The sequence below is a fragment of the Asparagus officinalis genome, chromosome 8, assembly GCF_001876935.1.
Source record: "Asparagus officinalis chromosome 8, Aspof.V1, whole genome shotgun sequence".
In the NCBI taxonomy this organism is placed as follows: Eukaryota; Viridiplantae; Streptophyta; class Magnoliopsida; order Asparagales; family Asparagaceae; genus Asparagus; species Asparagus officinalis.
In genome coordinates this window covers 849,611-874,961 of record NC_033801.1, presented here as the reverse complement: position 1 = coordinate 874,961, position 25,351 = coordinate 849,611, and the positions used below count along the sequence as shown (strand labels likewise).

The following is a 25,351-nucleotide window of genomic DNA, read 5'->3' as shown; positions in this document are numbered from 1 at the left end:
CGGCAGGAGGGAGGACAGTGGTGACGACGATACACCAGCCATCAAGCAGGCTGTATCATATGTTTGATAAGGTGGTGCTTCTGTCGGAGGGATGTCCAATATATCATGGCAAAGCATCGGATGCACAAGGATACTTTGAGTCCATCGGTTTCTCATCGCCGGTCACTGTGAACCCTGCTGATCTTCTCCTAGATCTCGCCAACGGTAAGATTATGTTCCTCAGGTATTGTTATTTATGAATTAAAACTGAGGATGATATAGATAAAGGGTACAATGTCTCAATTGCGCCTGCAATGATAATAAGACAATTGCATTAATGCTCATAATCGTGCCATATCCACCACCAGTAGTCTTCCAGTTCAAGAATTAGACACACACATTATCTTGGATTCTTGGCAATATCACGTTTAAAGTTCGATTGAGCTTTCAACTTCAACGGTGAATTGAGGTCCCATGCTGTGTATGTTTTGGTCAGTAAATGATTGTGGGTTCCATCATCCAGTTAGTGAGAATCGCTTTCTGTTAACAATTAACGTGAAAAAGGGGCCAATATGGTCGTTGTTAGGCATTTTTGTGGGCCAAAAATTTTAACTCCTAAAAAAGCAGTCACAAACTTTCTTTTTACCACGCTTCATGACCCATATCATAGTGAAAGTGTACTAAAGAGCAACAGTAAAAAACCGTGGCTAATTTTCTTATTCTTGATACACCAATTGCCAGGAATTGCTCCAAACTCAAAGCACGCTATCGAAGATGGAAAGGGCATCGCTGAGGAGCAGAAGGCAGTGAGAGAGGAGCTCATATCAGCATATGACAAGAACATTGCCACCAGATTAAAGGCAGAGCTCTGCACCGTTTCCATGGACCCTAACAGCAACAACTACAACTACAGTCGAGATGCAGGTACGTGCTTTGGTGCTATATCTACTCTCCGGGTCATAAAATTTGCTGACTAACCAGCAAAATTTCCTGCAGCAAGAGGTAGAAGAGAGCAATGGAACAGTAGCTGGTGCGAGCAATTCTCCGTACTTTTAAGAAGAGGGATGAAAGAGAGACGACACGAGGCCTTCAACAAGCTTAGGATCTTCCAAGTTCTAAGTGTTGCAACCCTCGGAGGCCTCTTATGGTGGCATACACCGTCGTCTCATCTTCAGGACAGAGTAAGCCCCGGCAACCGAAAAACTTACAGCTTCCCTAAGACAACATACTCATCGACTGACTGACGCTAATCATTTCGTTGCAGACCGCTTTGCTTTTCTTCTTCTCTGTATTCTGGGGATTCTACCCCTTGTACAATGCAGTATTCACTTTCCCTCAAGAAAGAGCGATGCTGACCAAGGAGCGCTCCTCTGGCATGTACCGCCTCTCAACCTACTTTTTAGCCCGAACTGCTGCTGATCTCCCGATGGAATTAGCCCTACCCACCGCTTTTGTCTTCATAATCTACTGGATGGGTGGTCTCGACCCTCATCCCTCCACTTTTCTCCTCTCTCTCCTCGTCGTCCTCTACAGTGTTCTCGTTGCTCAGAGCCTTGGCCTTGCCATTGGAGCCATCCTCATGGATGACCTCAAGCAAGCTACGACTCTTGCTTCGGTTACTACCCTCGTCTTTCTTATAGCTGGAGGATATTACGTACAGCAGATTCCCCCGTTCATCGTGTGGTTAAAGTACTTGAGTTACAGCTTCTACTGCTACAAGCTGCTGCTTGGAGTTCACTTCCACTCTGACGACTACTACGAGTGCTCACCTGGGAAATTTTGCCCTGTGATCGATTTTCCAGCGATTAAGTCCGTTGGGCTCGAGAATTTGTGGGTGGACATCTGCATTATGGGATTAATGCTTGTTGGGTATCGACTAGTTGCTTATATGGCGCTGCATCGGCTACAACCAAGGTAGAGAAAACAGCAGAGGGCAGAAGTTTATCCTCAGTTTCAGAAGGACTTTGCTCCTCTGGGATGATTCGAGGAGACGATGAGATAGAAGATAGAGATGAGAAATCACAGAATCAACCTTCTTTTTTCCCCACCTAGAGAACACCTGGTATGATCCAATGTAAAGAAGAGCCAAGTACGAAAAAAAGCTGAGCATCGGAAAGCATTATAGTAGAAAATTAGCAGTCCGTGCTACAGCGTATCAGTTCTTGTAGTCATTTTGTTAATGAGTTCTCAGCGGAATTCAAGAACTACAAGCTGAGCTGCAGACGTATCCGAAGTCAATGAAGGTTGAAAGTTTACTGATTAAACTCATGTATACGTTTTTTAAAAGCAGACCGAGGTGATTAAACTTGAAAGTTGTTTTAACTACATTTTGACCGTTTAATACTTTACATTAAGACTTTCTATCAATCACCAATTATTCTTAAACCACTTAGCAAGTGAGAATATGCCCATCTTAATACAGGAAGTCAAAGTGAATATGGTTGATTGGACACACACGCACATATGCGATAGAGTTGCATTTGAGAAAGCGACCTCCGAACATAAACAAGATGTAGACTGTACGACATGGAATCATGAATATCAACAAATATCCGTAGAATATATACTTATGCCACTAAAAAAACACTATAATGAGCATTTTTCATAAAATCTTGCGAATCAAATAAGCATTCCATGAATTTATACCATTTTTTTTTCGTTATTTTGGTCAATGAAGAATAACTTTTTCAACCCACATTTTCCATACATATTGGGGACTGGGTTACCATATAAAAAAGGATTTATACCATTTACTGCCGAATATGATATTTTTCTGAACCATTATCAAATATGATATTACGAACTGGAATATTCTTCTGCTGTCTATAAAATATGACGGTAATTATTGTGTATGAGCCGACGAAGTCACAGTGAAAAATATTCATTCATTTTGAATAGCTCCCCCCCAATTCCTCACTTTTTTTGCTTGCTTGCTACCAGTCAGATCACTGAAACATTGCCTCAATAGATTTAGACACGCGAACCCCGTGTTGTCTTAACATCATTACCGTTGCCAAAATCATCTCACCGATATAGTGGATTTCAACCTTTGAGAAGATCAATATGCACTGCTCATAATATACAATACAAAATGATGGAAGACCACCAACAAATTGATGGGTGGTTGAAAGAATGAATGCATGCATCTCTTGCATATTTTATCATCACATCCCGTTAATAGAGATACTGCTGCAAATTCTTGGTTCTCTTCTTGTTTTTGAGTTTTCTGAAGGCACAAGACTCAATCTGCCGAATTCTCTCCCTGCTCACACCCATCAGCTCTCCGATCTCTTGCAGTGTTTTCATCCTTCCATCCTCAAGCCCAAATCTCCATCTCACAACCTGCTTCTCCCTCGGATTCAAGCTATCGAGCACTTTATTCAGATCCTGCTTCATTAGTTGCTTCACGAGTATTTCCTCTGTTGTTAGGGCATCAGGGTCTGATATCACTTCCTATAGTAAAATACGAGGAATTAGTATTGCAATCATAAACAAAACAACAACAACAACGCCTTTGTCCCAAATTGTCAGGGTTGGCGGCTACATGAATCCTACTCTTCCACTCACTCAGTTTTGATATGGACTGTCTCATCCATTAAGCTAATCATTAATCATATCATTCTTAATCAAGTTCCCTTAGGCACATCTCTTTTCCTTCTTTTCCTATTAAATTATAATCTTATCATTTTTCCAAGCTGGCGCATTTAACGGCTTTCATCGCACATGACCGAACCATTTCAAACAACTCTCTCTTGTTTTAAACTCAATAGAAGCAACCTCCAACTTCTTACTAATGCACTCATTTAAGGAAAAAAGAGTATAAGGTTGCAGAGCAAACCGAAGGCTTTAAGGTCTGATTGATTCCGATCTTCTGCTCTAGTGATCGAGGAGCTTTAGGAATTAGCATCACAGCAGTTAGCCTCTTCATTGTTAATCCAGTTGCTTCTGCAATTTCTTCGTCATCCGGGTGCCTTCCATTCTCACTGTAGAGTTGTTTCCTTGCTTCTCTTACTCGATAAGTTGCTTCAACCATGTGGAACTGTTGAACAAAGACATGAGATAAGATGTAAGTCAAGAGGAGAATGGAACAATGGTCAATATTATATTACTCTTAAAAGTTTCTACTTCAGAAAAGAACTGGATGAAACTCTCAGAAATGGGAAAGTATCTATTGACTTGAATATTAGCATAGATGTACATACATGAGTACGCCAAAATAGGGAACCTTGAAGCTCAATATTAGTCTAATTTAAGAAAACAGAAAACAAATAGAAAAGCTTCTCTACTTGGAGTATGGTTAATCAAATACCATGATACTCAAGAGAACTATCAGACAAATACAAGAATCTGAGCAATAACCTTCAAAACTATTTAAACAGGAAATTACAGTAAAGAAATCCATCTTTACCTTACAGTTAGTGAAAAGTTCACGAGAAGAATATTTGTAAAAACAGTAAATCATTGTAGTGGTTGTTGACAGCAATAGCCAGGGAATGATCAGCTGAATCATTTCAGCCAAGGAACTTATAATTACTGGATGCTATTTCGATGAGTTAAATAACATTTGCAACTTTAAGGTGTTTCCTAAAGTCCTTATCTCATTATTGAGTTTCAACTCGCCTGATCCATGTTCACGTAAGGTAACCAAAACTCACAATGATTTCACCATATCTGCATTTTGACTTAGATAAAAAAAACTTCTACAAATAATAAGATTTACTTAATTTTTCTTTCCTTAAAAAAGGATGACTTTCATCTTCCAGGTCCAAAGGCTAATAGAAGCTCAAGGGGAACCTGCATAGTAATCCTTGCCGGAATATTGGTGATATCTCTAGAGAAAGGCATATCAAGTAATTAACTGAAGCTTACAGGTAAACGGATTGTCCTAGATTGATCTGAAAGAGATTTGCGAACAGCTTGTTTTATCCACCAATGTGCATAGGTTGAAAACTTAAACCCTTTTGAAGCATCAAATTTTTCAGCACCCTTCACCAGACCTCGGCATCCTTCCTGCAAACAAGAATCCATTAGCATGATGGAGCAGGAGGGATTACAAGAAACATTGCATTTTTTTATTAGAACCCACTTGCAATACCTGGACAAGATCCTGCAGGTTCATCCCTGAACCTTGAAAGTTTTTGGCAATAGATATAACAAGGCGTATGTTGCTTTTGATCATCTTATCCTTGCAATATCTTCCATAATTTAAGCGCTTCCTCAAGGTCCTTGTATCAACTCTAGCTGCCATCGCCCATTGAGCGAAAGTTGGTGGATTACCGTATCGTTCTGTGAGTTCTGCTTGGAGACTTTCCAACTTTATTAAGTCCTGCCTCACGTCCATGTATCAATACCAAGAATGAAAAACATTTCAGTTTATAAACATGAACACTTAACCTTCTTTTCTTTCTGCAATTCCTCAAGGAGAAAAGTCAATGAATTTCTAATCTGTGAAAGATCCTACCTGAATTCCTTCTGACAACTCTAACTCTTCGTCAGCAGTAAGAAGCTTCGAATTGCTTGTTGTTCCTCTCAAATATCGCAAAGGATCCGAATAATCAATCTCTTGTGCAGCAGAGCGTTTTTTCTTTCCCGATGTTCCTGACTTCACAGAGATGACATTGTTAGCAGCCTTCTCTGCTGCCTTTGCTCTCCTAGCTCGCCTCTCACTTTGACGCATGGATCTTACAGTTATATTTTCAGACTCCTGCATCCGTTGGAGATCAGGTTCATTTAGCATCAAACTGGAAATTCCCTCATCTTTAGATTGGTTGGGAGTATTATGCCCTTCTTCTTGATTGTTTGTTGTGTCAAGCAGTTCCAGTTCGGTAAGTGTGGGCCTCTTTAACTGACGAATATCAGCTTGAGATGGAAAGTTTTCTGCTTTCTCCAATTTGACAGGTAAGTCCTTTCTAATCATCTGAGCTGCATCTTTTGCAAGTTCGACTGCAGCCCTAGCAAGGGCAACTGCCTCAGCAGCTGCTGCAGCTATTGTGGCCTCTTCCCTTGTGAGAAGTGTTTCTGCATGCCATGTTGTTTTGTAATCTGTCTGGACAAGTAGACAGGGAACAATAAACAAACATGCAAATTCCACAAAAGGATAAAGTTGCTCGTCTGTTCCATTCTATGTAAATGATTCCCACTTTAAGTCAGTGAAAGTTATCACCATTCTTGGATAATTTGCGGGACCAAAATGATGTGTTTCCCGATTAAATCTTAATTTGTTTCATATATCTCATTAAACAAATATAAGTTCCTAATTTTCTCTAAACTGTTGTCCTAGCAATCTAATCCAGCTATTTATCCCTTCCTCCAAAGACAAGCAATTTGCATTCACCCACCTTTAATCATAAAGGATACCTATCAATCTGACATAAACCAACTCTCACCTTGGAAGGTGGACCAATGGCTCCTACATAACTCAAGGGTCTTGTAACAGCTGAAGAATTTGTATGAGCATCTAGAGTAGGAACATATGTCTTATCCAGCTCAATAACAGCTGTCATCAGGGACGAAACACACTGATTACGAACATAAACTGGTCCTCTAGGCTTCACTGCAAAATAAGGAAGCAGAGAAAATGACGATTATAATGTGCTCTAACAAACTCAGACTACAGGTTGGACCAATAAGAAAACAGCCAAAATAAAGTGGGAAAACAGTAAGCAATACTAACATCTGCAGATTTTGGGATATAGAGCAATGGAAAATTGATTTAAGAAGCCCCCCCTGTACATTATAAAAGCTAAGTTTCATGAGACTAACGCGTTCATCACACGAAGTACATGCTAAAATACTATAGATGAGAGCATGCTTATATTGCATGCCATAGATAGGTAGGGAGCCATTCCTCGCATGTGGGTGGTTGGTGTGCGTCTGTTTTGGGGGGAGGTGTGGGATGGGTTGGGGTTTGGAAGGTCTCAGGTTTAAGAATGAGTATGGCCTCTGCACAAAAGAAAAAAAAATGCCAAACAGGTCACCTAAAGCGAATACACATTACTCATAGTTTCCATTGTAAAGGAAATTCACAAATGAAGTTGTAGTTATAGATTTAGACATCTAACAGTCTCGGCATGTATGTATATCATCTAATAGACACATTAACAGTTTCTTCTTTTTTGCTTTTCATTTTCATGCCTCGAGAAAACAGCCTGTTGACGTTTGGGGCTAAGTTTGACCCTCCCTAGACCCAACAATGACAGGGTCCTCGTGTACTGGCCGTCTATTTTATTTTTCATGCATATGGGCATGCTTGTGTCACTATCATGGCTTGGAGACAATCAGAAGATTATGACTTAAGAGATATTCATCCATAATCTGACACACATGTAGTTAAGCGCAATTTGTTTTTCAATATAGCACCATTGCCAATTGTGCAAATCAACGGCTCCTCTTGTACTAGATTGACCTACTATCGTGGCGCTGTCATCAGTAGAGTAAAACAAACCAGTATTATGAGTCTCTTCATCCAGCTCATGTTCTTGTTGGTTGGTGAATAACCCCCACCGCTTGGCGAGTTCGGCTTCACAATGACGGAAGAGACGGCATCAAGGATCACCACGTGCGCTTAAGAACCATTCTTTTCAAGAGCTGGCACCACCATTACACTAGCGATCGCAGGTGAGCACGAAGGTGCATTATCACAAACATGTAGTGCTCATTAAGCACGTGGCCCGCCCGATGAATCTAAACGGGCCCTCTATATAACAGTCAATGGATGCATTGCAGTGCAAAGACCCCCCTAACCCGTTCCAAAATTAGAAAATAAAACGCCAGTTTGCCCAATTCAATGCATCCCCCCTCAAATTCCCGACACCTGGGGGCTCCCCGAAACCGCAAACTAACACAGAACAGATGGTGGGTAATAGCGGTTTCCGTAAGTGCAGAGGAGATGATACCTTGAAGGGGATGATGATGATGATGATGATGGGATGATGGGCACTTGAATTGAGGAACCAAGCATGCCATCTGCTTCCTTTATCTTGAATTACTTGCTTCCTCCTCCTTTGGAATTAGGTTATCTCTCTCTCTCTCTCTCTCTCTCTCTAGCTCATTGCCTCTGCAAAATTTGCAGTGGGAGGGGGGGGAGAGAGAAGATCGAGCTTTGGGAAATGGATAAGAGACAGCGCGAGAGAGAGAGAGAGAGAGAGTAGAGCTCTCGCTGACTCGTTCATCAGTCTCTGTTTTTGGTCGGTGCTCAGCTAACATACCGTTCTCGACCCGATATACAACTCAAATTGTACACGTACAAACTTTTTGGGGTCTAAATTATCCGACCCGATCCGAATCCAACCCGTCTCCTCCGAAGTTTCTCTCTTTATTCAGTCTTCCCAAAACCTAACCCTGCCCAGTTCTCTCAAATCTCCGACCAAAAAATGGACGAAGGCGAGGGCGGCGGCGGCGGTCTCCGACTAGGAAAGAAGAACTCCGACAAGGGCGTCGCCGGATCCGGCGAGGTCGATTACAGGACGAAGTCGGGTACAGCGTGGAGCCACTCGTTTCTGAACCAGAAGCCATGGCATCCTCTCTCTTACCCTAACCAGCGTCGCAAGTGGATCGCCGAGCAGACTCACGCGAACCGAGAGCGCCGTGCTGAGGAAGTCGCCCGCGAGGTTAGTTTCGATCTCGATCTCGAAACCCTAATTATCGCCAGTTGGCTTCGATCAAGAAACGGTAAACAACAGTAATTAGGTCCGTTTTCTAAGATTTTGATGTCAAAACGCTAATAGTCGATCCGTGGAAAACTGCAGTAGCTTCTATTGCAAGAATTGATTTTCTTTGGTATGGACGCTTGCGTATCGATATTCAGAATCTTAGAATAATATGTCCATAATTTAAGCTTTGTATCCAGGAATGCAAAAGGTGATATCGATATTCAGAATCTTAGAATAATATGTCCATAATTTAAGCTTTGTATCCAGGAATGCAAAAGGTGAAGAAAACATTTGTATGTTCTTTTCTTCTAGAGAATAATTCATGAATAAGACACATGGATATTGAAAAAGAATAATAAATTGTTCCGTTTAGTAACCTCTTTAACAATTCAGTTTGTACTGGAAGTCATTTAAGGATGGAGTGCGATATTGGGTTTGTAGATTTGCAGCTAGGACAATTCAGAATAGCTGCCAGCAAGTCTGCATCTTCAGCACTCTTTTGCAAATTTACTGTTCCCATGTTCTCCAAAATGGTGCAGTCATATGTAATTGCAACTTCTAGAGGAGACAACGACAGAATTAAAATTTCGAGAATATTCCTTTCTGTATGTTCTTTTTACAGTGGAATGCAATTGTAATAAAGTTTGTTTATCAAGAATTCACTAATCATCACTCTTTACAGTATATTGGATGGCTTAATTTAATAACAGATAAGTTACATGTAACTGTTCTGCGCTCAAAAAAATTGAAAAAGGTTACAGACAGTTCTTATGATTCAGCTGGAATGAAGCTAACATCTTGTATAACAGGACACCCTTGTTGACATATCTGATGGATTCCTATCCTAGGATCAGCTTTCTAAATTAAGTTATTCTATTCACACACGGTGTATGAGTCTGCTTCGCCTATAACCCTCTGTCAAGATTTTGCATGCAATTGATGAAGTTTGATATTACTCAAGTGGTAGGGACCTACACATCATCCAGATGGGTTAGGATGTATCTCTACTGTTGTGTACTGAGTTTTATTAGTAGTTAGGTCTTCTCAAATGTAGTAAACAAAGCATTCACATTTCTAAGCTTTTATAACGTTCTTGGGAGACTGATTGTTTTTCAGTGTCAAGTCCAATGGATGTTTAATTTTTTTGAAAACTGCTATTTGAAAAGTGTAAGAGATTACATGTAGAGGAACTCAAGAGTTTTGCATATCGAAAAACAAAGATATGAGAAATTTGATTGTGTTTAAATCACTTCTTAGTATTCAGATACATACTATTTTGTATATAATTAGAATCATACTTTGGTGGTATATAATGTTAAATAATTGGATCAATGGGGATTAGACAGATGACTTGCGATTTCACTTGTTTATCTGTTCATAGAAGGAAATATGGTTGCAATAACTATGTAGAACATAAATATTCACAATGTTTGAAAAAGCTTTTTTTGAAACTCGCTTCACCACTTTGTAAAGGGTAAACGCTTCGAAACTCAAGAGTGAAGCAATTTATCCATTGAAGCTTATGCCTCATCAGTTAAAGCATAATTGAAGTGTGCGCTTCGCGCTTCATAAAGCACTTTTCTTTTGAAGCACACACTTTAGACAAAAGAGGAGGATATAAAGGGATTTTTGACTAACATTAAAACACCCCAATGTATTTTCAATATGACCATTGAGTGTAAATAAAATATATATGTTATGCATGTAGCTTAGGTTATTATGATTCGTTTCTATCCTTCACATATTTAATTCTTATTTACTAATCAGACAAAATTATTATACTGTTTTAAAAATCATCCGCCTAGTCTACCTAGGCGTATGCCTAAGGCTAGGCGGCCTAGAGCCTGGACGGTAGTTAGGCTGCCCACCTAGGTTTTAGGAGTGTTTAGAGAAGTATTGTCTGCTTACGTGGACTGCACCCTTTAGGCATTGATCGTGGTTTTTTGTGTTGCAGCCTCCATGTCCTCCAACCTTCAAACTCCTTTAATCTCCAAATATGAACACCTTCACTGCCTCCTCCGACCTTTAGCAAAATCTTCTCGACCACCACTTAAATAAAGAAAGAAATCCGCCTAGACATCAGTCTGACACCTAAGCTTTCTATAACATTGATATTTACTATCAATTGTTATAATTAAAAAAAACATCCTAGGCTCTAGGTGTCAGGTCCAACGCCTAAACCTCCTAGCGCTTTCTATAACATCATTAGTTATTATTTTGGCTATTTAGTATGTAAGTATGCATGATTTATTGTGGATCTAAGATTGCTATTTTTTTGACAATTTTTTATGAATTTAATACATATTTTTTATTAATTATTATAATTTAATAATTTTAAAAAATAGCCAAATGCCTAAACGCCGCCTAGGCGTTTAGGTGCCAGGTGCTGGCTCGAATGCCTAGTCCGCCTAGTACCTTCTGTAACATTGATTATACCACTATATAGTATATATTCATAGTGTTTACAAATTTAAAATTAGAATACTTAAAATTGTGAAGCTTACGCTTCACGCTTTGAAGCTTATGCCTCACTTCATCAAAGGGTCTAGCGCTTCGTCTTGTACTTCCACTTTTTTAAACATTAAATATTCATCTCGATTGATGGAAAGGAGAGAATAATATCTAGAAAAGATTCGAATTGAACCCAACTGTACTGTGACATGTAATTATTTGGTCATATTAAGAAATGATTATATATAGTGCTTCGGATACCTAAGAGAATGCAGGTTAGAATAAAACAATTTTAAGGTACATTTGAGATCATGGAAATAAAGTGGATGAAATTTCTGATCAAGGAGAGGTTCATGCCTTGCAAATGTGAAGTGTTTGAGAATTTGATCAATCATACGCGTCTCGAATGAGCACCGTTAGATATTTCTGCATTTCCAAGTTTTTCATCTTAGCTAATGATTATTCAAAGTTAGGAAATTTTCGCAGACATGATCTACGATAAAATATTGATATCTTTTGAAGAACATATATTTGTTAGAGGCTTCATGCTATGACTTGTTATTTTGCAGTTTGCACAGGAGCAGGAGTTTTTTCGTCAAACTGCACTTTTCTCCAAGAAGGAGAAGGAGAAGGTACACACCGATTTTGCTTTTTATTTTTATTTTCTTAAGTCTCTATTTTAAGGCTATTCTTTCGATCTTAGGAGATTGTAATAATTTTCTCTAGTTTTATGAATCTTGGAATTTATGATCACACCCACACATGATCATACCCTGCTGCAACTATTTGTTTTATTACTAAGAATTTGAAATGAATTTCATATCTTTTGAATTGCCCACAATTGGAGAAGTCCACATAAGGTAAAATTGTTTGAATTATGGAATTTATATTTTTGGCTTTCCAAATGTTCTGAACCTTAGTCCCTTTCTTGAAATTAGTAGACTGAACCTACAATAACATCGGAGCCTTATGAATACATCTAATACCTGGTCCAACAGAAATCCTTCTTTCTGTGTCAGAGAACATTTCTGTTGATTCTTGCAGCAAGTTGCCCCTGAGGCCACTGGATGCTGCTTTTCTGTTCTCTCTAAAAATCATGTCGTCGAAGCTGATGAGTGTTAACTGAGGAAGAATGGAAGTGAATTTACCTGTCAGAGAGTTGCATGATAATCCAACAACCCCCAAGCTTTCTCAACTTTCCTGAGTTTCCTCTCCTTCATGGTCTACGATGTCTTGATCGATTCCTAGAAAATGGTCGATACAGGGATTATTGGCAAAAGAGATATTGACAATTAATGAGCTGGCCCTTCTTTTGTTGTAACCCTCCCTCTTTTTGGCGTCACTATCTCAGATGGCTTGTTTGGCCACTTTATCCAAAGGAAATGCATCACGATGGCTTTGCCACATAGGCAGCCTCGTAGAGCATTTATAGGAGGCAATAAATATGTTGCGCATCATTTCCTCAACTAGACTTCAGTTTTACTAACTTCTAGTTACCATGCATTATATCATGCTTTGTGCTGTTGTATAATATATATAGCTTGTGCTGTTAATTATTTTACTTTGATTTTTTCTTCATTTGGCTCATTGAAGCCATTTTCACTTTCATCCTATGCATGACTTCTTTCTGACAGATATATGTGGTCAGGTGGAGATGATGAAAGCTGTGAGTTTTATGTATGTTCGTCCACCTGGATATAATGCAGAAAGTGCGAAGGCTGCTGAAGTTGAAGATGAAAGGAAGAACACTGATCAAGATAATGCTGCTCAAGATCCTTCATCTACTGCTCCAGTGTACTGCTTTTTTTTGTTTGTTCTTGAATTTATTGCAAAATGTTTAATTTAATCTTAATCTTTGTAACTATTGATGAACAAGCTTGCTTAACATGTACTGTTTGTTCCTTATCTTTGCTAAGCTGTAATTCATGATCCTGCAGGACTGATGCCAAACTTGATAAGAATCACTCCGAGAGAGACAAGAAAGCCAGACCGAAAGATGTTTTTGGCCGGCCTTTGCCCACAGAAGAAGAATTTGGAGTACTGAAAAATGCCCCAAGGTAACTTTGTACACTGTTATTTATGGTTTATCTGTCTTATGATTAATTCTCCATATGTCCTTATTGTTTAAATATTTTCACTGGCGATGGTGACAGCTGTAGAGCAATTATGGGTGTTGGTATATTAATTTGATAATTCTTGTACTGTATGAAGAACTAGAAACTGTAATTATGGGTGTTGGTATATTAATTTGATAAATCTTGTACTGTATGAAGAACTAGAACCTGTAAAATCAAAAATATTTTTACCGTAGAACTGCCCAGATTGTGAGATCAATGGGGGAAAAGGACGATACTGAAACCTAAATTTTCTTTTTACCCTTGCAAATTATATAACTTGCCTCTTATATTTGTATTCCTTCTTTTTCCCAATTTCTGTCAAACTGCTGGTAGCCACAATCCAGTTCCATGAGTTTTTTGTTTTTGTTTTTTTTTAATTTAATTTTTTGGGTCCATAAGTTTCAGAAAATGCCCTCTTTAGGTTTATCTATTTTACAGGTCTCTGGTCCTAGGGCTGTAACTGTTAAACAATCATCCACTGTTTTAAAAAACCTCCGCCTAGTCCGCTTAGGCGTACGCCTAGGCCTAGGCGGTACCTAGGCCGCCTAACTAGCGCCTCGGCCATATTTAGGCTACCCACTTAGATTTTACGAGCGTTTAGGGGAGCATTGTCTGCTTACGTGGATTGCACCATGTAGGCCTTGATTGTGATTTTATGTATCGTAGCCTACACGTCCTCCAAACTCCATTAACCTCCAAATATGAACACCTCCACTACCTCCTCCGACCTTCAGCAAAACCTCATCGACCACCACTTAAATGAAGAAAGAAAAAAACGCCCAGAAACCACTTAGGCGCCTGCCTAGGCGACTAAGCGCTGGGCGCCAAGTCCGACGCCTAGAAGCGCCCAATGTTTAATGTAACATTGCAATCATCATTTCTGGTTTTTAAATTTTCTTTGTTTAGTATTTAGCGGTGCAACGAGTGTATCATGTAGTTTCTCATGAAATCTTAGGCATGGAAGGAATCTAATAGATTTGACTTTAAATCGGCCAATGCCATTGATAGGTAGAGCCGTTGACAATCATGTAAAGCTTTTTAGTAGTTCAGCTCAATGCTTCTATATGCAAACTTGCATCAGCATAATGAACTGAACATCAAATGTTTTCTTATGACAATTAGCAACCGCGAGTTGTACTCTTTATATTTCTTTCAACTTTTCTACCTTAACAAATCTTCATGACATTAAACAACAAACAATGTCTTACAGAATGAGAGCAAGAAGCTGCATGAACAATAGAAACTATGTGAATCTTTGGTACTAAGATCACTGCATGCAATATTTACTTGATTGTTCTAGGTTTTTTCCTTCAAATATTTAAAGATAAGAACAAACACACAAATTTTATTAACTTGTATGTTAGCATTCCATTTGGAATCACTTCTGAACCTTCATGTCATCAGTGTTAAGACATACTAATAACTCATGAGTTTTCCACTGGAAACTGGCTTGTTTCCCCATGTCAATCGCATGAGTTACCTTTCTCATTATTAAAGCATATTTAGTTAATGTTGGCAGGTTGGAAACGGGTATGCCTGCAAGGGTAAAGCCATTTGGAATTGAAATCCGTAATGTAAGATGTGTAAGATGCGGAACTTTTGGTCACCAAAGTGGTGATCGTGAATGTCCTTTGAAAGATGTAATAATGCCGAATGAGGAGAGTCGATTGAAGAGGGATGACCCACTAACGGCTATAATAGCACAAACAGATCCCAATGAGGCAAGTATTGCATTTCCTTTCAATACTACATGTTAAGGAATATTTTGCAAGGTACCTTAGTTGAGAATAATTAGAGTTCTCATCATGTACGGGGTGCAGCTAGAGCTCCGGTGGCTACTCTTACTGAATGAGCCTCATTATATCTTTGTTGTTGCATAAAAAGATGTCTGTTGCGTGAGACAACATTATTAACAAGATTAGTTTAGGCATTTGATGTCCTCATTGTATTTTCTTGATCATCTAAAAGACTAAAAAACATGCATATGCTTCTGTAGCCTTTAAAGTGGGAACTTAAGCAGAAACCAGGGTTGAGCCCTCCCCGTGGAGGATTCCAGGCTGATGATCCCAATCAGCAGATCGTCGCAGAAGAAATATTCGATGAATATGGAGGTACACTCAATCTCCTACCTTGAGTGTATAAACTAACCAGTTCAGATACTGTGTAACTTTTCACTTGATGGCTTCACTTGTTTCATCACAGGATTTCTTAGTGGTGATATTCCTGAGCTTCTCACGAACTTCTCCGCCAAAAAGCCCAAGAAGCATTCCAAGCATAAAAGGAAGCATAAACACCACTCATCATCAGGAACTCATATTGCATCCAAGCATAGTCATGAAAACCGGTTGCTGTCATCTTCATTTTCAGAAGATGATAGAAAGAGGGCAAAGAGCAAGCATGAGACAACGAAGAGATACCAGTCAGAATCAAGGATATCTGATGGCTCTGATTCAGAGCATCACAGACATCCGCCATCTTCAGACTCTGAAGATAGCAGAGAAATAGAGAGGAGGGAAGAAAGAAAGCACAAGACAAAAAAGAGACACCGTTCAGGATTGAGGAAATATGATAGTTCTGATTCAGAGCGTTACAGAAGGCGATCATCTTCAGACTCTGACGATGATCGAGGTAGAGAGAGGAAGGCAAAGAGCAAGCACAAGACGAAGAAGAGATACCGTTCAGAATCACAGAGGTCTGATGGTTTTGATTTAGAGCATCATAGAAATCGATCATTATCTCCAGACTCTGAAGATGATAGAGAAAGAAAGAGGAGAGCAAAAAGCAAACACAAGACAAAGAAGAGGTACCATTCAGAATCAAGGAGATCTGATGGTTCTGACTCAGAGCATCAATTAAAACGATCATCATCATCTGATTCTGAAGATGGTAGATATAGGAGGAGGAGCACAAGGACCGAGCTCAAGCATATGAAGAGATACGATGACAGTTCTGATTTAGAACGCCACGGAAATCGATCTTCTTCCCAATTCGAAAGCTGATCCGAGGTCGAAAGAAAGGAGATCAAAGGACAAGCATGCAGCGAAGTGAGAACCACGATCGTCATAGCTCCGGTTTGAAACGCCACCATAGGTCGAAAAGACGATGACATTTTCATCGCATGATTTTTGTTGTTCGAACCGTATTTGTCTGTATATTATCGAGTTCTTGAACACGCCGTGTTCCCAACTGGTTTAATTGTAAACTTATTTTGCAGAATGATTGTTGAATCAGACATTTGTAGTTGCTCTTGTGTATGTTTGTACCATCAGTGGAAACCGGTTAATTGGCATGATAACCAACGGAAATGTGACATAAAGAGACTGGAAATTTCCCTGTCTAATATAGCAGCTCTTTGAAGTTTATCACCAGAATGTATCTTTTGTCCTCCTCTTCTCTCTCTCCCTTAAACCTTCAAAATGTATTGAGCGTCCATAATTTCATTCATATTCAACTTTATGAGAATTTTTTTTACAGTATTTGACGGAAATAGTAAAATCCAAAGAGTAGATTTTTTTTTTTGGTTAAAAAGTACTGCTTTCACAGTGCGCATTAATGGAAACAGAAGAAAGCGGTCTTTCGTTTGAATTTTGAACGTTTCATGCAAAATGAAAAAGTAGAGGACTCCATATGAAAAAACCTTTCCTAGCTATAAACTCCAATTAAATCCGTGTCCCCAAAAATCTTCGTTTTTATAAACGCTTCATTTTTTCCCCCTCTGGTCTGAAGACGATCGAAAAAGGAAAAGTCTCGCTCTCTGCGATGTCTAGGGTTTTTCAGGGATGCAGGGTTCTGATGGCGGCCGCCAAATCAGGTACCAAGTCGACCGCCGCCTCCTCGACGGAGAAGCCAAAGAACATCGGGCTGATGAAGCCCTTGCCGGTGTCGCCGGCGCTGAAGAAGTTCGTCGGAGCTGCTGAAGTTTCCCGCGCTGAGGCTGTCAAGAAAATCTGGGAGCACATCAAGTCCAACAACCTCCAGGTCTAACTGTCACCTTTCTAAGGTTTTAGGGCGGTTTTATTGGTGATTTGTCGGTGTTTGTTGATATCTTTGACTCTTCTTAGGGTTTAGGGTTTTGGATTGAGTGAATCACTACTGGCTCGTGTACCTTTGCACAAAATCCCCCATTGTTCATATTGATTATTATAGGTAATCCGTAGTCATTTAGCTTTCATCGTTTTCCAATTGAAAGTAAGAAAATTTTCCGGTTTTCTTGTCAATTTAAGCTTTTAGGGTTTAATTTTCTGCAAAACCAAGTTGATTTCTTACGGCTATTAGTATGTGTAATATTATAATATATGCATGCGCTATATCATTATAATAGTGATCAATACATGGCTAGCTGACTACTCCATTCTATGGTGATTTGCACATGAATTGTAAAACTTTTATTTTGTACAGTGCCTATTCTTTTATTATGTAGTTTGGTGTTCAGCTTCCAGTGTTACTGTCTGCTCCTGCGCTTGTTTGTGTGCATGTGTTTCACATGGGTGTGCATGAGGGATGTTGGGAGAGCTCATAAAGATATTGATTCATAGATGAAATGTGGATTGCATTGATGTAGTAGCAGTAAAAATTAATCACATTTATTCAAGTGTTAGTATGCTGAGGGGATAATAAGTATACAGTTATTTTAGCATTTTAAGTTTATGGTAACTTGTTTTGTTACTTTGGCACCAAGTGCGGCCGTCATAACAGCTTCTGAGACCAACTGAAACAGGGCAATACGGGAGGGTGATCTTGATTATTGTTGAACAATCACTCTAATTGACTATTGAACTAGTGAGGTTGAACTTGTTTTGCTCTATTGGATTCTCATTAATCAGTCATTGGGGTGTAAAATATTTTCTTTAGGATTCTTTGGATGTAGTATTGTAATGCATGCTGATGCTTTCTCAACTTTAAGCACGTGACTGACATCTGTATATGACTAGGTATGGTCCTATGCTATATCATAGGTTATTGAAAAAGGAGTGTGATAAAGACCCCGCGGACCTTATTGGAAGGTTATGCTGGTTCATTTTGAAAGTTGAAGCAAACTTATTTGCAGTTGTAGGTAGGCAGGTTGTCTTTTTGGAAAGATAACAATTCATTACAGAAGTCGACTTGCTAATTAGGTAGTATTATTTATGAACCTAGAGTGAAGTTTTTGTATGCACGTGATAAACATTTGAGCATCTACACACTGAGTTTCTACCTAAGATTGGCTACTAAGTAATGGGCAACTAAGTTGATGATGTTTTATCCAGTTTAGAGACTTTGCTTCTTTTTGATGCACGTGTGAGCATTTTTAGAAGTTCCATGATAGTAATCGTTGATTTATGTTTTTTCTTGTTCTTCTTCCTTTTAAATGAATGTGGCCATAATTCAATGTATTTGCAATTGCAGAATCCAGCAAACAAGAGGGAAATTCGCTGTGATGAGAAGCTGAAGTCTATCTTTGAGGGGAAAGACACAGTAGGGATGATGGAAATTGCACGCTTGCTTAAACCTCATTTCCTTTGAATCTAACTGACCATAAAAAACAGGAGGGTGGTGTATCTGGGGGGCTGGTTGGTGTTTTTGTTGATCAGTGTTAAGTTGTTGCAGTTCAATGTTTTACCTTTGGGAAGCAATCTTAAAGTGCAGGACCAGTTGATGCCTCTGCATCCTATTCTGTATGAAAACCTTTTTTAGCCTGTGGTTTGTGCTGATCATGCTGATGCTTCAGCATTTGGCTAATGCTATTGTTTCCCTTGATTTTTTTTTCTTGTGCCTTTGACTTGTCTGATCTTTATCTGTGGTACTGTGAAGATTTGTTAGTTCAACCCATACTACCCAACAGTGCTTACTGGAGATCAAGTGATATCAATTCCATTTGCAAAAGCCTCCTAATTATTTGGAATTTTACAGATTGATTTCAGAATAGTGCCTTAGGTCTTTGGGTTTTGTAATCTGGTCCTGCGTAAGGGATTCTTTTAGTTGGGTGATGCTTGTGTTGTTTATTTAAATACAAGGATAAATAGGTGCATCCTTTGAATTACACTTTGCTTGAAGTTGGTGGTGGAAATTTATATAGCACTTTGCTGGCAACACAAATTATACAACAAACTGAATATCTTGCGCAGTTTCCACCTGAGTTCTAACGTTGATGAATAGAGTTCATGAGGAAGCTCAATTCTTAATGGCTCTATTCTTCAGTACCATGCAGCTTCAGGTGAGAAGATGATGAACCCATTTCTCCACTACAGCAGGAGATCCATACCAAGGCCTTGCCGTATCATCTGAACCCACCGGAGAGTGGTAAACCCCTTCCAAGCTTATGTTCATCGCACCCTCCAGATGAGCTGATGCCTCAGGAACAACACCATCTCCCCATACATCTGCTTGTCCACAAACCTGCAAATTCGTTGTGAGAGTTGTCATTAACAAAGCTTTAAGATGAAGTACTTTGACACGCTGAATGTTACCCACCTGTTTGTAACCTTGGCCAACAAAGCGAGCTCGAAAGCTGGGGCTAACTGATGCTACCTTATTGTTATCATTATCTGCTGCTAATTCAATGGCTCCCTGACTCTTATCGACAGGATTAGTGTCACTTGATGAAGGGTTGCCTATCAACCGTGCACCTTGAATGTACCTGCAGGTGAATCCAGGTGAGATCTCCAAGCATCACAAGGTCTAAATATGCTTGGTGATGCTCTGTGGACGTGGCAAATTACTAGACATCATATATTGTCTCATGCTTAGATTTTTCATATTTGTGACTTCGTATAGTATCGCATACGCATGTTAGTATGCAAAACTGTCAACATGGTAGTATCAAACAAACAGTTTCAGGTAGATGAAATATAAATGTCATGGAATTTCTTACAAAGGGCCCAGTATTAGAATGAGTTAATCTATACGAGAGGTATTACTACTATACATCTACATGCGACAGTCTTATTCAGTAAACACTAGAGAATTATGTATGAAGTTATATCATACGCATTAGCTAACAAAACCGATGATGACGAAAAGGAACCTACAGTTCTCAGTATTCTGTCGACTGACTGGATTACCTTCCAGCAGCGCGTACATATTTCAGCTGTGAGGTATTACCTTCCGGCGATGCATACATATTTCAGGTGAGGGTTATAGACAGCCGGTGCACAATTTTCTTCGACGTGGTATAGGAGGCCCCTTGTTTGATCGATCACTCCAGGCAAGCCTTTTGGTGGTGGCCTGACATACAACACATTTTGGTAATCAACATAACTAACATTGACATATATTGCTCCGTTGCATTCTCCATTACTTCATTTAGTTCTATCATAATTCGAGTATGGTCTGCTATCGACAAAAAATTTTGCATCATTCTGGTGCCTCGTCTAGCGCAAAATTTGAATAATGTCAGCCATTTCAATCTGACATTAAAAAAAAATCAGAGACATTCATACGTGCTATCATAGTGAAATCATACAAGTGAGGCGATCCAAGCGTCAAAAGCAGAGCGATGTGATCAGACTTCTCGAATTCCTCCATGTAAACTCGAGCGAGCCATCCTCCTGCAGAGTGCCCTATCAACGATACGTTTCCTCCTTCACAAAATTTCGCCAAAGCCATCAGCTCATTGCATATAAAATGCCACTCATGACAAATTCCTGAAATTATTTTACCTTGCTGGTTCAACTTCCTGGCCTCAGAGACAGCCTCCTCAACCCTCTCAAGGTACCAATCGAGAACAGGTCTTGGCTGGAGGGTTCCCTTCCAGTAATTAGGATCGAGGAGGCCGGCGGCATTTCTGAACCAGTCGAGGCGCGAGACTGAGGCGACGACGGTGGGGATGCCGTAGCCTTCATTCAGTGTGGATGTCAGGGCTCTGTAGTCCCCCGTGTTGTTACCGAGACCCTGATATACGACAGAACGATGACAAACACATCACCAAAAAAAGAAAAAACGATTGAGATTTGGAAGGAAAAGGAGAGAAGGGAGAGGGAGGTTAACTGGGAGGATGACGGCAGGGCGAGGGATGGGAGGGATGGAGGAGGAGGTGGCGGTGGCGGTGGTTGTGGTGGTGGAGAGGGTGGAGGGAGGTGGAGATGGGAGGAGAGACATAGTGTTGTGTTGAGTGCTCTCAAACACAAAACAAAGAGCGCAGAGAGAGAGAGAGAGATAACGGGTTCACAATAGCCAGGTGTTTGTTGCTCTCGGGCTATGAATGAATCTTTGATATTTTACAAGAGTGGTGTTAGGGGCACACCCCCTATCACACCACCAACCACACCCCCCCTCTCCCATCATTACAGTAAACCGGGTCTCACATGGGATTTTAAAATTTTTAAAATCTCATGTGAGGCCCGGTTTACTGTAGCGATGGGAGAGGGAGGTGTGGTTGGTAGTGTGTTAGGGGGTGTGCCCCTAACATTATTTATTTTACAAGGTTCCCAGTCTTTGCATATATAATAAAATTAATAAAAGGAAAAAAGAAAAGGCAGAAATTTGAGAAATTCATGTGAACGAGAAGAAACCCTTCTCCTTAACGAACCGATCAAAAAAAAAGTATTGCTCAAATTGCCAGACTAGTATTAAAAGTAAATCAGTTTTACTGTTTGGCATTAAGACCATCTCCAGCAGGAGGTGAAATTTCACCTCCTTCTCTCCTGCCACATCACTTTATTTAATTCAATAATCTTCATTTCCCTATCAACTCTACAGCAGGAGATTTTTCAGAAAGTTTTTTACTTTATTTGGGACCCACCATAAACCACATCACTTCAACATATACCCTACCATATTTATTCATTCTTTTTCCTATTTCATATATATTACTATTTTATTATTATTATTATTAATATAACTCATATATTTATAATTATAATTTATTAATAATTCAATAAATAATATATAATATTTAAATATATATTTTTAATTTAATTTTCAATAATATTTTTAAATTAACATAAAATAACACACGATTTTATTAAGCATACAGAAAACCAAACACACCCAAATTATTAAAAACAGGCCAGAAAACACACACTAAATTGGTAAATCTAATCGGAGGTTGTCCCAAACTTCTGCCAAATGTGCTCGATGAGATCCTTCTTCAGCTGAATATGTTGGGTCTTATCTCGTAGTTCCGCTCTAGTCTGATTATCTGCCTCAGATCGGTGTTGAACATGGACTTGAAACTCCGGCAACACGTCTGTTTGAACATTAAAAGAGGCGCTAGAGCTAGCATTGTTCGACGGTTCAAAGTCGATATTTTCCTAGTTTCGCGAATACGTATCTCGTTCATCCTCTACTATCATGTTATGTAAAATAATGCACGCCCTCATTATTTTTCCTAAGACATCAAGATCCCACATCAAAAAGAAAACACACAATCATAACTTCTTGAGAAGGTCTTATTTTCCAAACAGGTTCTTCCTCAACATATTATAAGCTTCTTCATCTTCATCGTCACGATCTGGTTTGTTTTTCAAGAATAACCACATCTCCATATTCTTGGAATGAGCCAGGTTATTCATAGCTGAAGCAGTACTTGATCTTTTCTCTTCAAATTTTTCATGAGCACTGACTAGCTTAGATAACTCCTCCTCAATTGCCCCCTTTGATTTTCTTGACACAGATGTTTTACTAGAGGAAGCTCTAGCTTTCTTCTTTGCCACGTCCCTACCCTCTGGACGTACAAGGGTAGGAGTTGATGATTCAACATCCTCACCACTACTCTTTCTTTTAGAGTCACTACTACTGGATGCATTTCCTCCTGCCATATATTTGGGTTGATTACGAATCACCTTCCACTCATCCACCAAATTAAACGTCGTACCTATTTTCTCAAAGTACAACTCTCTTGCCTTGGATATGTAGTTTTCATCGGACCAATCGCTACGCTTCTCCCTACATGCAGTACTGTAGCAGCCAATGAAACTGGATATCTTTCTGTTGATGTCTTTGAAATGACTATGGCACCGAGACACAATCCTCTCCTTTCCACTTTTGGCGTTCTCATTCACGTACTGTGTAATTTTACCCCAGAAAGTTTCACCCTTTTGGTTGTTGCCCAACTCACTATCATTACTAACGTGAAAATAACCAGTTAGTAAAAGTATGTTGTCTTCGGTGGTCCAAGTTTCATAACTTGATCTCTTTGCTGATTGTTGGGTTGGAGGGAGAAAACTGTAAGGAGTATCCCTACCAACATTTTCCAAAGACATTTGGGTGGAAAATTCTGAGATATCTGTAGATCCGCTACTAAACCGGGGTGTCGCTGGCTCACTCGACTCCATGTTAGGACAATTCATATGGGAGGGAACATAGCTGCTTCCCGGAACTGGAGGATAACCGTAAGGAAGATAAGAATATTGCATGCCGAAATTTGGTTGCATCATGTACGGCATTTGAAAATTGGGCTGCATCACCGTATTTTGAGTATTTTCGGGGCGTTGTATATTTGGATGTTGTGGTTGAGGGAGGGTATTTTGAGGTTGGTTAGGAAAGTTGTAGTTGTAGGGAAAATTAGGATAGTTTTGTGAAGGATCCATGAAGAAACTAGCTTCAAATTGTAGAAAGAAGAAGAATAGGGTGCAGAAACTCAGATTTTTTTTTGGTGTCCAAATGACACAAAGTTAGTCTCTATTTATAGAGTTTGAAAAATAAAAGTTAATGGTATAAAAATTATAAATTAATTCATTGTATTTATCTCAAAAAATATCAATTAAAAATAAGGAGGAAAACAACAATGCTCACCCAATCAAATTTCGCCACGTGGTCCCTTCCCATCATGCGCGTGCGTGGGCTTGTCAGAAATGCCCGGGGTGAAATTTTCACCCCTTGGCTTTGTCAATTTGTTTCACCTGCACAAAAAACCCCTGCTGCCTTCAAATATCCGACGGAAAACCCTCTGCTGCATATGGTCTAAAAGTTATTCTGGCGTCCTTTTAGTATTAGTATTAAAAGTAGAGCACTTTACCTGTTTGATACAAAATCTCAGTCAGCAGTGAATTTTTCCTGTGAGAGCTATAGTTTACATTGGAAAAACTTCTTTCACTCCCCTAACATCTTAGAGTTATTGTATTTTACACCCTCCTCACTCATTCTCGCCGAACTCAAATTTCTTCCACCCCTTCACTAATATGGTCCTCCTTCACCCTCTCTTTCTCTCCCATCAATAGAGCCCCCTGTTCTCCTTCAACCTCTCCTAGTTCAAACTCAAACTATAGCCTAAACCCTCTTCTCTCTCATCATTTGAATTGGGGGAGGTTGAAGAAAAAGAGGGGACTTCATTTATCAGAGAAAAAGGGAGGGCGAATGAGGGTTTTATTAGGTAAAGTGGTCGAATAAATTTGAGTTTGGGAAGATTGAAGAAGAAGAATGTAAAATATAACAACTTTAACAAGTCAGGGGTGAAAGAAATTTACCCCACAAAGGCTCTGTTTGGCAAAACTAGCTGAAAGCTGTGAAATTGTAGCTAAAAGCTGATACTGTGTAGCTAGCTAATTGACTAGAGCTGTTTGGCAAAAATAGCTGTATAGCTAGCTTAAATTTGTTAAATGACTAAAAAGGACATGCAATATTATTGATATAAAATTATAATTATTAGGAGCAAAAACGGAAGAAAAAAAATTGACAGCTCCTTCCCAAAGACAAATGCTACTTGAGATAGCTTTCCAAAAGCTACTTGCAAAAGACACAATCTTCAAAATAATCTCCTCTTATTTTTGGTCACCAAACAGCTTTACTAGCTTATTGACCAAGTCAATAAGACACAATCTCTTGTTGCCAAACAGTGCCAAAAACTACTGTTCTCGTTGAAAAATTTCATCGCCGATGACATTTAATACCATATAGGTGAAAGCCGAATACTTTTAATACCAAAAGGATTCCGGAGTAACTTTTAATACCAAGCATGTAAAAATGGTCTACTTTTAATCTCCATTTGGTAATTTAGCCCTATGTAATATAGGCTTATTTACATATATATAGCTCTTAAAATTAATAAATCATCAATTTGGTGAGTAATAATTTCACTACATTATTGATAATTTTTACATTACGGTTATTAACTAGCCTATCAGAGTTGGTGATTGATTGGTTGAGTGGGGTGTATCTTTCCCAATACTGATTATTTGAAGGGTGGTTTTGCGAATACTAAGATTTGGTGGGTATTTTCATGAATAACAATGATTT

At 39.2% G+C, this 25,351-nt stretch overlaps 6 protein-coding genes across 8 annotated transcripts in view; 3 read left to right on the top strand and 3 right to left on the bottom strand.

Annotated features, from left to right (window-relative positions):
- LOC109823038 (ABC transporter G family member 14-like) overlaps positions 1 to 2,346 on the top strand; it is a 15,326-nt gene extending 12,980 nt beyond the window's left edge. Inside the window, 5 exon segments of the mRNA XM_020389359.1 lie at position 1; positions 3 to 204; positions 721 to 903; positions 976 to 1,160; positions 1,244 to 2,346. The exon segment at position 1 is cut by the window's left edge and continues 455 nt beyond it. Of these exon segments, the coding sequence (XP_020244948.1) occupies position 1; positions 3 to 204; positions 721 to 903; positions 976 to 1,160; positions 1,244 to 1,897 (1,225 nt within the window). The 3' untranslated portion in view covers positions 1,898 to 2,346.
- LOC109822507 (RNA polymerase sigma factor sigB) lies at positions 2,743 to 8,151 on the bottom strand. 3 transcript variants are annotated; one of them, XM_020388719.1, is made up of 7 exons: positions 7,875 to 8,151; positions 6,366 to 6,532; positions 5,441 to 6,025; positions 5,075 to 5,305; positions 4,849 to 4,989; positions 3,818 to 4,018; positions 2,743 to 3,432 (listed from the first exon to the last, which is right to left on the bottom strand). In XM_020388719.1, the coding sequence occupies exons 1-7, from the start codon at positions 7,942 to 7,944 to the stop codon at positions 3,154 to 3,156; spliced, it is 1,674 nt and encodes a 557-aa protein (XP_020244308.1). In that variant the 5' UTR covers positions 7,945 to 8,151; the 3' UTR covers positions 2,743 to 3,153. The 3 variants fall into 3 exon arrangements, with proteins under 3 accessions (XP_020244308.1, XP_020244310.1, XP_020244309.1); XM_020388721.1 differs by lacking the exon at positions 7,875 to 8,151 and adding an exon at positions 7,424 to 7,531; XM_020388720.1 differs by lacking the exon at positions 7,875 to 8,151 and adding an exon at positions 6,653 to 6,747.
- Positions 8,268 to 16,197, top strand: LOC109819406 (uncharacterized zinc finger CCHC domain-containing protein At4g19190). Its single transcript, XM_020385117.1, has 7 exons — positions 8,268 to 8,588; positions 11,651 to 11,713; positions 12,730 to 12,875; positions 13,019 to 13,138; positions 14,718 to 14,919; positions 15,195 to 15,309; positions 15,401 to 16,197. Exons 1-7 carry the CDS (start codon positions 8,352 to 8,354, stop codon positions 16,195 to 16,197), a joined length of 1,680 nt encoding a protein of 559 aa, XP_020240706.1. The 5' UTR covers positions 8,268 to 8,351.
- Positions 16,876 to 18,939, top strand: LOC109820382 (upstream activation factor subunit spp27). Its single transcript, XM_020386510.1, has 2 exons — positions 16,876 to 17,176; positions 18,584 to 18,939. The coding sequence occupies exons 1-2, from the start codon at positions 16,958 to 16,960 to the stop codon at positions 18,698 to 18,700; spliced, it is 336 nt and encodes a 111-aa protein (XP_020242099.1). The 5' UTR covers positions 16,876 to 16,957; the 3' UTR covers positions 18,701 to 18,939.
- LOC109820381 lies at positions 18,925 to 21,357 on the bottom strand. The gene is made up of 6 exons (XM_020386509.1): positions 21,164 to 21,357; positions 20,836 to 21,067; positions 20,640 to 20,757; positions 20,279 to 20,401; positions 19,649 to 19,814; positions 18,925 to 19,573 (listed from the first exon to the last, which is right to left on the bottom strand). Exons 1-6 carry the CDS (start codon positions 21,272 to 21,274, stop codon positions 19,388 to 19,390), a joined length of 936 nt encoding a protein of 311 aa, XP_020242098.1. The 5' UTR covers positions 21,275 to 21,357; the 3' UTR covers positions 18,925 to 19,387.
- On the bottom strand, positions 22,567 to 23,580 carry LOC109819404 (glutathione S-transferase T2-like). Its single transcript, XM_020385116.1, has one exon. The coding sequence runs from the start codon at positions 23,578 to 23,580 to the stop codon at positions 22,567 to 22,569; it is 1,014 nt and encodes a 337-aa protein (XP_020240705.1).